Genomic DNA, 17,316 nt, shown 5'->3' on the forward strand with positions numbered 1-17,316 from the left:
CCTTTCCAAGAGTAATTTATCAGAAATCCTAAGGAGGTAATATATAAAAGTGGGATAGAAAACCTGCACATTAAATGGGATTTACCAGCCAAAGCCTTTGGAACTGCTTGCCTGTGAATGACTGGAATGGAGCAGAACAAAGTCAATTACTGACTGTAATTAAGGAGTGGATGCATTTAAACTGTAGAGAGCAGTAGCAGTCTTCTTGAAACTGTCTTGTTACTCTGAAGATTAGTCTGAGGAAAGAAAGAAAAGGACTTGAACTATATCTTACAGAAAGTATATTTTAAATGAATTCTCTTCCCTCCATTCTATGATCTGTTTTTACAGATTTGCTCATAAAACACTGATAATATATGATTATCAAAATAACACATTCAAGACAAAGAAACTTTCAACATGTATTTTGCTTTGGTCTTGTTAGCAATGGAGTATCTCTTTTGCATATCATACAGTGCAAATATTTATGCAGTGCTGAATACTTGTATTTTAATAAAGCCTGAATTTACTGAACGGAAGGCTGAACTATGTTGTGTCCTTTTTAAGCCTTCAAAATACAGTAAATCTAATTACATATGTTGCTCTTACTTTGAAAATGTTATTCCATTTTATAATTTTAATAATGATTTGTTTATACTGGGAGGGAGGCATTAGATTGAATTGTTGCCTGTGTTTAGTCTAATTCCTATCTGCATGTATACATTAATAAATTGTGATACCATATCATACATTTTGAACCCAAACCTTGCTGTGTGAGCCGGGCACAGAATTGGAGGTCAGCTCTTTCTGCTGCTCACCTTAAGCTGCATTTGGATTTTTTATTTCCTTTTGGTGAGGGGAGGGGTGAGTGTGCGAGTGGTGATTAACGTTACGGCCCTGGACTAATGAGGGAATTGAGATTTCCCCAGTAAATAACTCTCCCTGGTGCCTGGGGAGCAGTGGGGTGGCTGGAGTTGGCTCCCGATGGGTGCAGAGGGGATGGAGTGAACATCTGCAGCCAGGCAGCCCCGAGCCCACACCAGGGGAGCATTCCCACATTCTCAGCAGCACTCCCACAGGATGTCTCCGCTGGAGCTGCACTGACGGGATTTTCCTTAATGCTGATGACTTTGGAAGCCTTCCTTACAGGCATTTCCTCAATAAAGGGAGGGTTATAGGACAATTAATGTGACATTAGGCTGTTGTTTTTTGGTTTGGGTTTTCTTTTTTCCTGGTATTAGTTTTAAGGAAGATGCTGGGAGTACCCAGGCTGGTGAGGATCTGCTGTTTCTTTTTAGCTTCAGTAAAAGCTCTTGACATGGGGGAGATGCAGGGAAACAGAAGCATTTAAGGTGTGTATTTGTTTATGTATTTACATAAACAAACTGTGCCAGGCCATAACAGCTTTGCTTTTTCCCAGAGCTGGTCAGCAGGAAATCCCTATTTGATGCTGAATAATCCCATGTTCCCGTGAACATTCCAACATTCAGACTAAACCTGCACCCCCAATACACCAAGATCCAAGTGCTCAATTTCCAAGCGTGAATACCACAAATTTTGCACAAGCAGCTTTTAACAGCAGCAAAATAAGAATTAAACTTTGGTTCCAGAGCTGGCAAGAGCTGAGCTGTCTTGGAGCATGGGTAGAACGAGCTCCTGCCCTTCCAAAAGTGCTGGTGATGTAGCCCTTGGTTGACTTGTCTGCAAACACAGAAAGATGTTGTGCCCAGATGATGCTCCATGGCCACGTGCACCAGGAATATGTGGAATAATCCTGGGGCAAAGCATTGCACAGCTCTGGGCCTCAGTTTTGCCATCTGTGAAATGGTTGATTCAACCTGTTGTGTGAAATACCTGGAGATTTCCTCTGGTGAAATATATATATATATATATATATATATATATATATATGTGTGTGTGTGTGTGTGTGTCTGTATGTGTGTGTGTAAAATAAAAAAAATATGTATCATTATTATCCCAGTGGTTTACAGAAGTTCAGACCAACAGCATATACATACATATTTCCACCAAATATTAGGTTAGGCAGTGAAACAGCATTATCAGGGGATTGAATATTCTTTTGATAAATATTCCCAGTGAGTGGGTCAAAAATGTAAATCAACTTCTATTCAGACAAACTGGGGATTTTTTTTTTCATGATAAGTGGGTTCCTAATTACTCTGCTGCAGCCATCTTTGATGATAATTTCTTTTTTTTATGTGAAAGAGTGACATTATCAATTTCACCAAAATGTTTGGAAGTGGGGAATCATAGGTAAATAAAAAATGTGCAAATTCAAGAATGGAGGTACCAGATATAAAAAAACAATACTAGTAAAATAGAAATGGAAACTGCAAATGGCAGGAAATAATTTTCATGATGCATTCACTTCTTTTCAGGGTGCTTTTATTTCCCTTGAACTGTGTCTCGTTACACCGAGTTTCCTGGCTTTTCTTAACTTTTGTCACATACCCGTTATTTCTGCACTACTTGTGTTCTGTGGTTGCATTGCTGAGACAATATCTCGTTTGTTTTGACATATTCAAAACAGTTTTCAGACAGAGGTTCAGAACTCCTCGGTAACTCGGCACTCCAGCAGACAAATCTCAGTAAAAAGAACCAGCATTTGGGGGGAATGGGAGGGAAAGTAGAGGAAAATCATCTGCCTGGTGTGTGCTTTACTCACCTGTGTGTGCCCATGCCCTCCCCAGATCACGACAGTGTCAGGAAATGAGTTCCTCCTCCAGTCGGATATCGACTTTCTCATATTGGATTGGTTCCACGCTATCAAAAATGCAATTGACAGATTGGTATGTATTTGTTTTGGCTGTTACCTTTATTAATTAAGATGTAGCAATTTCAACTTCATTTGCTCAGGCATCTCTACCGGTTTTAGGCAGTCAGCAGCTAGCTAGACATTCCTTTCTCTGAAGGATATAAAAATATGTATGCAAATCTACTAAAAAATGTCAGATAAACAAGGTTGTTGCACAAAAATGTCATTTGATTCTTGCCTCGAAACGGAACGCTACATTTATTTCTCTGAACTAACAAGGACGCTGGCTTGCTGAGGGTTGTAAAAGCACACAAGCACTTAATAACTAATGAATTTTTGCATTTTCTGTTTATGCAGCCTACAGTATATAATCTTCAATAGAACTATTAATACATTTGAGCCTTTTATGAATTTTTGTATTACTTATTCACAAGAATAACGCTAGCAAATAATATTCCTTTGTAACTGATTGCTGGTATTCTCCCAGGAAGGCTGGGGGTTTTCTACTAGAAGTAAGCAGGGTTGCATTTTATTAAAACAGTTTTTAATTACCAAACCAGCTTCAGCTGTAGCTTTTTCTTTCTTTTTTGCCACTCTCAGTACAAATTCCAAACGTCTTCCTCCTATCCCTGCCTGATCCACGAACATTTTCTTTTTTTTTTTTTTTTTTTCTTTTTTTTTTTGAGGGCACTGACTTTTCTTGTTCACTGCAGAGTCTGTTGAGAGAAAAATATCCCCATTTCTTGCATTTTTCAGAGGTTTCAGTGCAGTGGAATCTGCAGCCTCTTTAAAAGGGTTAATTTGAACACAGCTACTGTTTCCTTAAAGAGCTACAAACATTCTATTACCCTGAGGCTATAATCAGCCAAGGAAAGTTTGATCTGATGATGTATGTCTTCATATTGTGCATTTCATTGGGTGTATGAGGATATTGATATCCAACTAAAGATTTTGGGGTGGAGTTTTCCATGGAGACTCAGAAAAAAAAAAAATCTTTTTTGGCATATTATTCAACTAAACATCTAATAAACCTGATTTTATATATCTATATATATATATGTATTTTTTTTTAGTGTAGCTGAAGTAATGCTGTGGCATCAGCAGCCCTGAGCATGCAGAGAGCCACAGCAGCAGCAGCTGGTGGGGCACAAGTGGCCTGTGGTTGGCTGGTCCTGCCCAAGGTCCGAGTGCGCAGGACAGGATGTCACCACGCACCACTCCTGGCCACTCCATCCCTGCCAGCTATTTCACTCCTGAAACTCTGAACGAGTGTGAAAAGCCTGGCAGCTTTCCAGGCTCTTGGGATGGCTGAGTCTCACCTGACCAAATGCCACGGGAAGAGACGTGTCTTCAGCCAAAACAGTGTCTCCTTTTTTTCTTTTTTTTTTTTTTTTCTTCTTTTCCCTGCTCATTTTCACTTTGTCTGCCAGTAAATTAGAATAAGAGAAAAGCCCCCCGACTACTTCTTAAGCTTAAACCATCAGAATTCAACCCCAAATTTGCAATGATGTTTGAAGTAATTGTGTTTGCAAGAATATTTACTGTAACTATCTAAAACAGAAAAGCAATTTAAACACTCTTCCTCTTTGCCAGCATTTGAAAGTAGCCTGCAATGTGGAAATAATTTTGGTCCCTAAAGCCTAAAGAAGCAGGCCTTTTGTTTTCCTCACTTAAATGGGAATTTATCTCAGAAATTAGGATCAGTCTGTCAGGGCCATAAAAGCTTTGCCATATGACAAATTTTGCATTACACTTTCCTTAAATTATATACTCCCTGCACACTTGCTCTGTGTGTGTCTGTTAGCTTCTGTACTGGCATTCTGGAATCTCGTTTCATTCTTACAAATAATAATTTTATTAAAAGCATACACATATGTATATACATATATATATTCTTTTCCCAGCCAAAAGAACAGAGAATTACATCGAGAAATTTGGAGTTCAAACTCAGAAGATCCTCCAGCATCGAATTACTGAATAACTTAGACACTGAATCCAAAGAGCCAAAGCCTGAACACAGAAAATCTTTAAGTAAGGCTTTTTTCTTTCCTCGTTTTTCGTTCCTTTTTTTTTGTTTCCTTTTTTTTTTTTTTTTTGTTTCCTTTTTAAAAAACTATGCCATTACAGGACAAGATAATTTTTATTACATACAGAGTGTAAGGAAGATCACTGAGAATTTTAAAGCTGAATATGTTCTGCACTGATATACATAACTTGCATTTAAGTAAAGACAGTTACTAGCTCCACACTTTTAAAGGGTGACACTCTCTCCTAAGCAAAATAAATTTGTTTAGGAGCAAAGACATTTATTTAAGCCATTTATTTTTAAAAATAAGCAACATGAGCCCTATGTTAATGGTCTGTTGCAGTTGCTTTGTTTCCATTTTAGTAAAATACCTCAAATTGCCAGAGTAATTTTGTCTGTTGTGTATTTATACACTGAATTGCTGAAAGAATTGACATATCCTTCGCAGCCAACAATCAGTGATGTATCTATAATTTTATAGAAGATAAATTCCAGGGTTTGGCATTGATTGTTTGTCAGTGTGGTTAGAAAAGAAAGTGATCTAAAACTAACAGGGCTGTGCTTTACTCCTCTGAAAAGACTCTCCCAGTTTGTGCCGAGATGCTCGTGAGATCGTGGGCAGCTGGAGCTGCTGCTGACCCTGAATCCCTTACCCAACATTTTTTTAACTTCACCCTCTCCCCTGAGTTTTTGTTTTCCTCCTTTGTTTGGCGGGAGATTCACATCCTGCTCCCGGTGTCAGCGCGGTGACAGCCCCAGACTGGCAGGCTGGTTCGAGGTGCCTTTAGGTACCAAAGGGCTCTGTAGGAATTTGCCTGCACGCATTTCAGTGCAGGATCAAAGCCTGAGATGTTAAGAAAAAGGGCTGCATTGAAAAGACCCAACATAGCTATTTTTAATGATAATTATCCACACAATCATAAATATATGCACACATGCATGCGCGTACACACAAATAGAGACTCATTAAATAGTCTCTTTTTGCAGACCACAGGATTTTGAGGTTTGTTTTCTTATTATCTTGAAGATGTTTCTTTTTTTTTTTTTTAAGGGTTTTATGGTTTTGTTTTTTTTTTTTCTTTGTGTTATAAAATATAAAGTAGCCTGAACATGGCTTGTGAAAAATTGTCCCAATATCTTTGCACTGGGTGTTACATTGCATTTCTCAGAGGAAGAAAAATAAGACTGAGAACACAGTGAGTTCTGAGGGTCTGATTCTGCTCTTATTGTAGCTAATAGAAAAATGCCCATAAACTGTCTCAGCACTCAGGGAATTTTTATTTATTTATTTAGACTTCTCACATATCTTTAAATGATAATTTGTCAGACAAAACAGAAAAAGTGACTATGAGCAGTGACAGAGACTTAGTCTATGTTTCTTTTCAAACCTTAGAGAATCCTGAATAACCTCCGTTTTGTTAAAGGCTATTTAAACTATTAAAAAAATGTGAAAATATCTGCTGTGAAATCTCACTGAATCGAAGCTTGCATTTAAATACCGTAGATTGGATTGCTTCTAAAATATGTATTCAGAACTTTTTTTTTTTTTTTTGGCCCCTTGAGATCAAGCAATTATGTGGAATTAGAAAAATCATATTATTCACTTACTTATTAGTAGTCTAAGCACAAACTGTATTGTCAGTTTTCTGCCTTTGGCTTTCTGTGCCCTTAATGTTCACACAAGTATCGTAGCCAGAATTATCGGCAGCTAGAGCCAAAATTGCTTTAAAAAGGCATGAGAACTGGTAATGACACATTGTTAGCAGTTAACAGGTGGTCGTTTCATTGTCCAGTTTGACTGCAGAGCACAAAGATATGTGCAATATCTGCAAGTGTATTTATAAAGTTCTTGCAAAGTTTAATGATTTTATAATTTTATAGTGCTTTTACGTTATTGACTATTGCCAGTGCCAAATCCAAACAAAGGAGATTTTTTAATGATGCCTTAGAACTCCTCCAGTTTAACAAAGAAGATGAGCAACTGATGTGTTAGCAGCCCACCCCCTCCCGTTTTGATAACCTTTAATGAAATATTCAGACAGCTCAGATTCATTTGTATTTACCTTATCTACATTGTAGGGGTTGCAAAAAATATCAAGTTTTAATCTTAATACTGCTGCATTGCTTTGTTTTTGTTGTTTTGGTTTTTTGGGTTTTTTTTTTAGTAGTACAAGTGTATAAAGGACAGGTACATTCTAACTAAAGTATTTCAGTAATTTACTCTTTAATTTAAAACTAGGGAGACTTTCCCTAGAGACTTAGTAGCAGGAATTTGGTTTTTATGTCTAATCCTAATTGCTTCTGCTTGCACTACAAGGACAAATGGTAATTCTCTGTTATGCTTTTTGAGCTGTAGACACTGCTTTCATTGAAAATTGGGCTCAAACTGCCAGGCTCAATTTCCAAAGTTCAGAGGGTGGCCGTTCTTTTGGTCATGCAGCTTTTCAGTGGCTTCTCATCCAGTTTGGTTTCAACTCATGTTCTAATTGAAGTTTTCTTGACCTAAGGAGAAACCAAGAATGGCCTTGGGGAGTGTTACCAAAATATGTCAAACTGTGATCTTGTTCTCAAATACATGGAAAGAGATGGCTTTTTATTTTATTATGTCATCTATTTCACTGATATAATTTCTGCACCTGATGTTGGTCATAAGTAACATGGTTTTCACCCCAGCAACCTTCTCCATTAGAAGAAGGGTGCATTTCATGCAAGAAAATTGCCTTGCAGCACCACTTCTTTCAATGCAAAGTGTTGTTCTAAACAGATATTAAAAATTAACGTCAGACTTCATAATTTCCAAGTAATTTCGTTATCATTCAGACCATAGGGGTGTTTGTTTTTTTGTTTTTTTGGTTTTTTTTTATAAGGTTGCCAAAAAACTCCTCCTAATTAGTACCAGTTTTAATTGGGTCCACTGGTAGGTGGTCTGCCATGTTAATTTTATATCCCAGGCACCTGGGTTACTCTGCAAGTAGAGATGCTGTTGTGGTGTCTGGAAAGTAGGGAAAGAATCTGGGATGTAGAGAAAGGGTTTGTGCACCACAAGATTCCCAGGAATCGTTCTTTTCTCCAAACCCCAAGGGGCCTTAGGTGTGAGTACCACAGGAGCTGTCAGGACAGTTTTGTTTTAGGCAGTGAAACCAAGTGGATGCTCTCAGCTAAGCTCAGCACTTCTTTTCCTGCCCATGCACCCATCTTGTGCATCCTCTGGGCCATTTGTGGCCATCATCTGGGAATTCTGTCCCTCAGGAGTGACCTCTTGTGGAAGAGCCTGGGCTGGAGTTGCTATTGATTGTCGGAGGGGATCAATTCCCCTTCTGCTCCCCCCCTCCTGGATGGAAACAAACAGCTCTGCAGTAGGAAGAGTGCCCTTTGGCTACCGTATCAATCTGAGGGCTGCTCTTGTCAAAATGCACAATCACAAGCTTGATAATGCAATCCATTCCCAAAGCACTATATTTCCAACCTGTTCTCCATCATTTCCTTATGGCGTCACATTTACTCAGTTCATCACATTCTTATTAATATTTTAGGTTTCCTTGAAAGTGATGGAATTCTATTTTTATTACAAAAGCAACAAGAATAAATACTAATTGTTGTCAGTTATTTCCTTATGTAGTGGGAACAGTAATCTGTTCCTCAGCTTTAGGTTGCCAAAGCAAAATAATGAAATATTTTAGACATTTTAAAAAAATCTGTGATATTAGATAAATGCAATTTGATCTCCTTGTTTGCCACATAAAAGCTGGAACTGCCTGAATTGATAAGATTGAATTGCATTATTTTTATTGTTTCTACTCGCATATTTTTTCCTTATCTTCAAGAACAATTTACTTGAAACCCAGTGGTTAGTCATGCGGCCTGGAAAATCTCCTCCATGTTTGAATTCTAGCTGGAGGTGCCACAACTCCAGCATTAAGAATTTTATAAAAATATATATGTGTGAAAAGGAACGTCTTGGTGAGTTGTGGCAGCAAGATTGCTATTCATGGTCGTTTCGGTGTCTCAACAAGAGTAGTTGGAGACCCCAGGCGTCATTTTGCCAGACACAATGTGATACCAAAGTGAGACAATTCCGGTTCTCAGCCCCACTAAGGACAAGCTGCAACAGGTGGAAAAAAGTGGACAAAGGCAGGGGGTGGAAGTAAAAGTTGACAGCAAAGCCGACATGTCATGCATATTAAACAGCAGGCTTGGGATTCCTTTCCGCTCTCCATAAGGATCAGGGTCTTAGCCCCAGCACCCTGGCCACCAGCCAACTCAAATAATGATACTTTCCTTACCTAAATTCCTTTTGGACTCTCAACAGGGAGAAATGGGTCTCTTAGTCCAAAAGGATGCTGCTTTGGCCTCGGAATGCCACAGCCCTTGCGTGCTTCCCTAGGGAATGGCCTCATGGCAGTGTCTGGGAAAACACCTCCTAGCATCTTTTAAATCAAGGAAAAAAAACCCAAAACTCATGGATCATAATTTCGATTTCCCTTCATAGGTATTTGCTACAAAATCATCTGGGCATTGAAGTCTGCTTTAGTTTCTTAAAAGACAGTTAAATTCAGGAGTTTATAGTCCTTAGGATTGAACCATGGACGGTATGCTTTAAAATTGCCCAAAATTGCTTTTCTTGTTTCATTCACTTCTCTTCAGAAGGCTGAATTTTGAAACTTGAGCGTGCTATGTATTTATCCCTTGTTAATTACTAAAGCATCTGGAATCCTTTCTGAAGGCTGTTTGTTAGATAACTAAGTCTGTACAACGAGTGTTGAGGCAAAAAGACAGCAGCAGAAACCCATTTTGGTCATTTAATGGACATGGTAGATGAAATGGAGAATTTGGTGGAGCTTGAAAACTTCCTGGCTCCTGGGTCCTACTTGGTGCTGGTTGGTCCTTCCCTAACTAAAGCTTCCTCCAAGGACTTGTTTGAGGGTTTAAGGTTTGTCCTGGCACAGGATTAGGAATTTCTGTGGCAAAGACCTCCTGTCTGAAGCTGTTGTTTCTCTGAGGAGGGAAAGGAGAGGCACCAGGGCATGAACACATGGATTTGCACAGTTTGGGCTGTGTAAAAACAGAAGGGGGAAAGAAAAAAGCCAGAAATTTATTTCTTTAAAACATCATTATACATCCCAGAAAAAAGCACTGCAATTAACAGGCAGTGCTGAGAGGAGCCGGTGGGAGTTTTCTGTCTTCCTCTCTAACACATGAAGGGGATGGAAGGTTGGGAGACCATGTCTTGGGATGTAGAGAGAGGTTTTACTGGCCCAGCCAAGCTTATCCAGGGCTGGATTCTGTGGTAGCTTATGTAGTCCTTCATCCACACAGAGTCACCTCTTTGAAAAGGGGGTTAATTAACAGATTGCTCAGGGCACTGGTGGAGTCACCATCCCTGGAAGTGATCCAAAAAGGTGTGGATATGGCCCTTGAGGACATGGTTTGCTGGTGATCATGATGGTGGTACTGGGTTGACAGCTGGACCCGATGATCTTAAAGGTCTTTTCCAACCTTCTTGATTCTAATTACAGCCACAGAAGTTGGAAATCACTCCATTTCTTTGTTAGTTCTGATGAGGTCTGAATTCTTTCCCCTTCCCAGTCCATTTATTTCAGTTAAATGTGAAGTTCAAAGCCAAATGATGTTATATAGGGACTATTATTATATTACAATGTTAGCATTATGTATAGGTCAGTTTTATTACTTTTAATAAAGCCAAGAAACATAAAGCAATAATGTATATTAGTGCAGCATTACCAATGGCAACAATTAAAACAGAAAGCAAAATGAAAACTAGCTGGAAATATGCAGTTTCCTACTGCAAGGTTAATTTTGTCACTCTGCATCTTGCATGTTTGTGGCATTTATTTTTATTGCATCAACAGGAATGCACTCAGCTTCAGCGACTAAAAAAAAAGCAGGAAAAGAAAATGCAACATGCTGGGTTTGCAGAGTGGAATCACTCATCTGGACTACAGGGACTAAACATTTCTTTACATATTTGTAGTCTTATGTTTCTCTGCCACATTAAGTATAGGTATGCTCTCTTCCTAAAGCTTAGGAAAATACTGATTCAGCAACAAAGAAGTAATAATATTGGCATGTGGGAAGCAAAACATGCCAAATTGAGAAACAAATTGTGTCACTTCTACTGATAATAGAAGATTATGTTGCACTCAAAATCACAACTGGCTGTGACTAGTCCTAAAATAAATTACATTTTTTCCTGAATTTGAATATCCTGTTTCCATCAATTATAATATAATGTTTCCTTAATTCTTTGTTTTATTTCTACTTCACTCTCCAAAATCCTTCCAGAGTTTACTATTTGGGTTGAAAAAGCATATTTTTAAATTGGGCATATCCAACTTCCATATAAACATTTGGCAGGGAAACCCATGCATGTTCACTTAATTCATTTTTATTGAACCAAGTCCAGATTTTTAGCCAGGAAAAAGTTAGATATTAATCATATCTGAGCAGGATCATTAAATTTTCCTTTACCTACTAGAACAGCGGGGTCATTATAGAACCATGAGAAGTTAGCTCACTTATTAATCTTTACAATTACGTAAAAGTGATCATTTTTATAATATTTAAGAGTAGCTCTAACCCATTATGTGAAGAGTATATGGGAATATTACAATATAATATAGTGTATTATTATAGATGTGACCTGTGACTCATTGGTCTGCTCACTGACACACAACTCCCTGGAAAAGTTATCTGTTTGAGCTTGGATAATCTTTAATTGTTTCACACTCCTCATGCTCATTTATGGGACATACTAGTAAATAGAGAGCTAGTCACTGAGTTATTAATTACCTCATTATTACTTAATTATCACCATTGCATACTTCATTTTTATGGGGAATTATATCATAAAAGAAGGTATTTTATGCTGCCCACCACGGTTAAGTATGAATGACAGCGATAGCTAATGTAGGATTGAGTTAGTTAAAGAAAATCAATCAGAAATCCTCACTATAGATTACTATCCAGTTTCTTCTGCCTTTTCCAGCTAACACTTCTCATCCTTGACTTTGAAACCCAACAGTTTAAACTCGGTTCTTGTTTCAGTGGACTAATCCCCTTTCATAAATCATGTTCAAGTGCTGAAATAATTTGCACATCGTTTAAAGAGTATTTGCTTTGAAACATTCACCTCAAGCCCTTTTGTATATCCTTTCTCTCTAAAGATTTGTAGTATTTGTTTTGTTCTCTGAGGTATAAAAGACCTGGGTAAACTTTATTCCTGTTGTTTCAAGATTAGTGAAACAAAATGCATATTTATTCAACTGGGACTGAAAGGAGCTTTAGTAAAGACGATCATACATACGACCCAGGGGAATGTTATAATACAAAATGTCTGTCTTAAAATCTCTTCAGGTTTGTTCAAAACACTATTGAAGGACTTAAGTTTAAAGAAAGAAAAGGAAAAGGTTACAAATCCATATTTCTTCTTTGTTCCAAAGAAGAGAGAGACACACCACATATTTTTCTTAACAAAATAAACTCCTGCATGTGCACTTTAGATGGATTTGATATGGGGGCAAGTAGAGACTGTGTATCTTGATTGCTTTAAGTCTTTTCTTACCATACCACAGACACTAACACAGCCCTTAAGACAACTACATTTTGGAAAAATTGCAGGGTTTTTTGGGTTTTTTTTCAGACACACTCCTGCCTCAGAAAAAGCAATCACAAACAAATAATGAGATTTTAGGCATTATTGGAGCCAAGCAGTTGGGCTTTTTTCCATGTATTAAAGTGAGGTAGACTCCTGCAATGAGGACTCTACTCTGACTCTGCCATTCCAAGCCCAACTACCCAACATGTCTTCCACTGCTTTGGTGCAGTCTTTTAGTTCCGTAACCGGTAGATCTGCCCTTACATTAAGTAGCAAAACTAAGGTTTGATGTAGATTGTACAAAATGCCACAATTTTTATAGTTAAAAACAGCCCACTATGCAGCTACCTCTGCTCGACCTTCCATCACCATGTGTCAGTAGATCTCCAGCTTTTGCATCTCCATAACTTTTCCTCCACAGGGAAGGAATAAGAGGCTGACAACAGATAACACCTAAATAGTTGGAGGCGTTCTCACTGCAACAGGGAATATTTTAGACTGCAGTCTTTGGAGAGAGGTCAGAACTAGAGCAAGTGAACAGGACTTACTCAACTTTGTTATTCAGGAAGAGCCAGTCCTGTCCATCACTCCTTTAAACATAATTTTGAATTTTTCATGGTATTTATTGAAATAAGTAGCCCTATTGGAAGGTAGTAGCCAGGAAAATGATTCTTACACTATACTGTATCCTGAGGTTTCACTATTATTTCTAACTAATCTAGATGCAATCCTCATGGTATTTTGGGAGGAATGTGACAGAAATAAGGAGGTTTTTAGGTTATAAAAGTCTAAATTAAGCTCAGTTAGAGAGACTATACGTCAGGCTCTAGACAGGAATACCTACTTTCCAAACTCACCTTTTTCCCTGTGGTGAAATCACTTATATATTTGGACCTTCTAGCTAGAAGGATCTATTTAATTTAAATTATGACAGCCAATCCCAAATATTTAAACACCAACTTAATGGTACTCTCTCCTGGACCGGGCATATTAAGGAATTAAAAAGGAATGTGTTTTGTAGGATCTCCTCTTTGCTCCACCAGCTGCCTGCTGACGAGCCGGGTAAACAGATCCTGCTTCTGAAAGCCGAAGGGTGGAACATCACCGAAGGGTTAAATGCTGTATTGTTTCTCAATTAAGTGAAAGGTTCCAACTAGCTGGCTTTAAATATTGATGCTGAAGAGAGAGCTATGACATATGAGCAGCTCCCCTCACCACCGAGGATATTTGGCTCCATTTAATTAATTCCATTGGCCATTGTCTTAAGTGCACCCAGGATTCACCCAAGAGGAATTCACTTGCGTTGCTGTTATTGAAAAGTGTAACACAGCATTATCTGCCTCAGACAGACTTTTTGTAGCATTGAATCAATTCCCCAGTTCTTGAAAACAACTACCTCATTTGATTCCTTTCATAATTAATGAAATTCAGTAGTAATGCTTTTGCCCCTCAGCTCAGGCTGGAAAAATGTTCCCAAACTTCAGTTTTCAAGCTGAAAGCACTCTAATTTCCAGCCTAAATGGACTTGTGGTACAATTGTGTTCTTGTGGCAACATTTAGCCCGCTCTTCATTTGCAGCAGTTCTGCCTCAGGTGTACCACCCCCTGCTTGGGCTGATAACTAGGCCAGCCAAGACTTTGTAGTCTTTCCTACAAAAGTGTGCTGCTTTTCTTTTTTTGATCATCTCAAATAACTCTTTTCTGAATCTCTTTCCCTTTCAGTCAGTGTTTTTTGCACTGATATCCAAGTTTAGGTCTTCCCGCAGACTTGGAAAACAAAATTCAGTCTCCCATGTGGAAATGTTTCACCTGACACAGTGTAGGGATTATATTTATCTCTTTCATTGCCATTTTTTAGATGTTAAAAGTAAACAACCAGGACAGGTAGATTTTGCTGTCCTTTAATCTCTTGCATCCAGTGCATTCATTATGAAAACTAAAGAGCAAACCTGCCTTAAGCCTCTTCATAGCATATAAAATATGCTCCTACATGTGATAACAGTTTTTGTAATTAATTTTTAAGGTGTTCAATTTAAGCAAAGAAGTAACATTTTTATAAAACTGAGCAACTCTCTACAAATGACACATTTAAAATAAATGAAATTAAAACATTTAAAAATACCCCAGGGCTAATACATTTGAAAAAAAGCCCTTTGGAGACAAAAAAGGATTACAATGGAATTATCTTGAAATTCATGAAGATACTTCATACAGAACTCAGAAATAATTTTAAAAGCATGCAGGTATGAATCCCTACTAGAGAAAGCTTTACAGTTAATATATTTTGCAATCACATTTTGTAGTCACTTTTGCTGAGGAAGGTCATTCTTCAGTCCAAGGACTCAGGGCCCAAGGGAAGGTGGCCAGATGTGGGCAGGGCAGAACAGGAGGGCAGCCAGATGCAGACTGGACCATTTGCCATTTAGCAGAATTTGGGGCTCTAACTTATAAATCAGGGAAAGACAGCCTTTTTCCTGGTGGGTATCTATAATGAAAGACTTAATTCAAGGTGCAGGAACTCATGGTTTGATCCACATCACTTCATGCTCACTCTTTCTAGGACAGACTGGCTGTGACCTATTCAGAAAAGGCCTTTTTTTAGATTTTTCTCAGGCCTATTTTTCTATTTTTCAACTGGCTCCTGAGCAGCACAGGTTTTCCCTTGAGAAGTGATACTGGAAGAACCAGAAAGGTGACTAAAAATGAAGCAGAGCAGGTGATGACCTCAAGATCATTTTTGACTGTCTTCTATCCAAGCCATAGATGCATTCACTTAAGTCAAACTCTTTGTCTCATTTCTATGGTTTCCCAGAAGTTCAGAAGTTCCTGCAAAGATAATATTTGTTTATATATATATATATTTGTGTGAATACACATGTAATAACCTCTTCCTTTCTATTTAAAATTCAAGATGATTATTTTTGGGTGTTATAATGCTCCTACCTTCCTTTCATCTTTTGAAAGAAGAAATTTCAGTTGATGTGTTTGAATGAAAATCAAAAGATAGCACTAAAAATTAATGAATAAATAATGAAAAACTGAAACACCTGGATTATTATACTGTGTTATCTGATCACTCAATATGATGGATCAAGGGTAAAACTGATATTAAGGCACAATTACAAGCAGTGGAATACTTGATTTATTGTTTTAACTTTGCTCTTAATGCAAGACACACAGTCATTTCTGAACTGACATTTGATGTCTGGTTTAAAGTATCTTTTCTTTTGGCATCTTATGGTTTGAATTTGGGGCTCAACTATGAGAAAAGCAAAATTTTTTCTATTTTCACAGGTAGCTGGAGGGATGGAGGCAGAAGAAAAGGTGAGGGAGAGGCTTAAGAAAAGAGGATGATTGAAACATGATGACATGGGGAAAGAAAGGATCCTGAAACACTATAGTTTACTGGATCTTTTGTCTGAATTTGGTTTCTTTTGGGATACTGTTGCAGATATTGCCTGCTTGTGAGAAATAGTGCCAGGCAAGGCAGAGCAGCAGTCTCATCTTTTGAGACACAAACAATACAAATTGTTTGTATTTGGAGAATGTGAGAACGGAGAGGAGCCATTAGAATTATACTTTCTGTTATCAATAATCCACAAGGAGAACGCTGTTTGAAAGCAAGTTTTTTAACTGGTGAGTTGTAACCCAGAAAACTAAGTTAGCAGAATTCACCTTTTCCAAACAATTGTTTATTTGGCATTCATTTGTAGCAGTCCCTGCTCAAGTTACAGGTCATTCACAGTAATAAAGCTTTCTAATTCTGTGACAGAATATTCATAATGTCTTTAAGATACTCAGCTGGATAATGGTCCCCAGGATCTGGACAACAAGACTTCAAAAGGCAGAGTCCTCTGATCTCCAGTTTCCTTATTCTCTCTAAGCTTGGAAGGTTTCAGCTATCAAGTTTTATTGGTTGATAGTCTAATTGCATTTGTATTATCTTTCCCCTTAATATTATTTTCTTTTCTCTGTATTGGATTTCATCCAAATATTACTGTGACCATGAAGCAGTTTTCTGAAATGTTTTGCTTTTGCTTTGATGCTTAACTGCTTTACACGTGAGTGCTGCAATAAGGTGCAGGCTTCTGATAATAGTTTTCCTTCTGTGAGGAAAAGTTTCCACAACCTCCTGTACTTTGCTTGTATTTGATAGAGCCCTTCACTTTGAGGCTTTTCATGGACAAGATAAGGTTTGGTTAAACATCTGAACTTTTGAATGTTTATCTGAACTAGATTCGACCCCTAAATTTGTCCATCATTAGTTATTTTGCTTTTCTTTTTTGAGGCTAAATTATGCTATTAAATATGTTCTAAAGTAGGTTAAGCCCCTGCACAGTTTGTCAGCTGGAACATTAATTTTAAAGCTAAAACAGTCTTCTATTGGCTCTTTTTAACATTTTGTCTGAATTTTGACCATGGCTGGTCAGACAGAGAGTCAGTGCACCCATGAAAACCCCACAAGTAGCTGATTGAAGTGTCTCAGAGTTGTTGTGATGGCTGGCCTGATTTTATTTCAGGAAAATAGCCTGATAATTAGTAACTATTTGCCTGCTCAAGCAGCTTATTCCAGTGCAGCTGTTCTGGAGACTAAAGTACTAAATGTCACCACATGCCCAGCAGTATCTCTGGAGGTGTCCCTCCCTGAGCCCCTGCACAAGGGCCGGGCAGACTTGGGGTCCCAGTCATAAAATACACATCTAAATAAGCCTGCAGCTCCTTTCTGGACTTCTCTTTTCCTCCTGTAATTCCCCTGGCTCCTTCTCCACTCACAGCCTCTGTAAGGTAGCCTCACAAACAAAAGTTGTAGCTTCATAAAAAAAAAAAAAAAAAAAAACCAAAAAGAAAACCAAAACAAACAAAAAAAAATTTGTAGCCTGCTTTTGGGTTTGTTTATTTTATGCAGATCAAAAATCACCTT

At 38.0% G+C, this 17,316-nt stretch overlaps 1 protein-coding gene across 1 annotated transcript in view; it reads left to right on the forward strand.

Annotated features, from left to right (window-relative positions):
• ARHGAP15 (Rho GTPase activating protein 15) overlaps positions 1-17,316 on the forward strand; it is a 320,977-nt gene that overhangs the window by 160,943 nt on the left and 142,718 nt on the right. The window contains exons 7-8 of the mRNA XM_053948319.1: positions 2,691-2,789; positions 4,660-4,786. Coding sequence (XP_053804294.1) covers positions 2,691-2,789; positions 4,660-4,786 — 226 coding nt within the window. The remainder of the gene's footprint in view (positions 1-2,690; positions 2,790-4,659; positions 4,787-17,316) is intronic.

Source organism: Vidua chalybeata, chromosome 7, assembly GCF_026979565.1.
Source record: "Vidua chalybeata isolate OUT-0048 chromosome 7, bVidCha1 merged haplotype, whole genome shotgun sequence".
Lineage (NCBI taxonomy): Eukaryota > Metazoa > Chordata > Aves > Passeriformes > Viduidae > Vidua > Vidua chalybeata.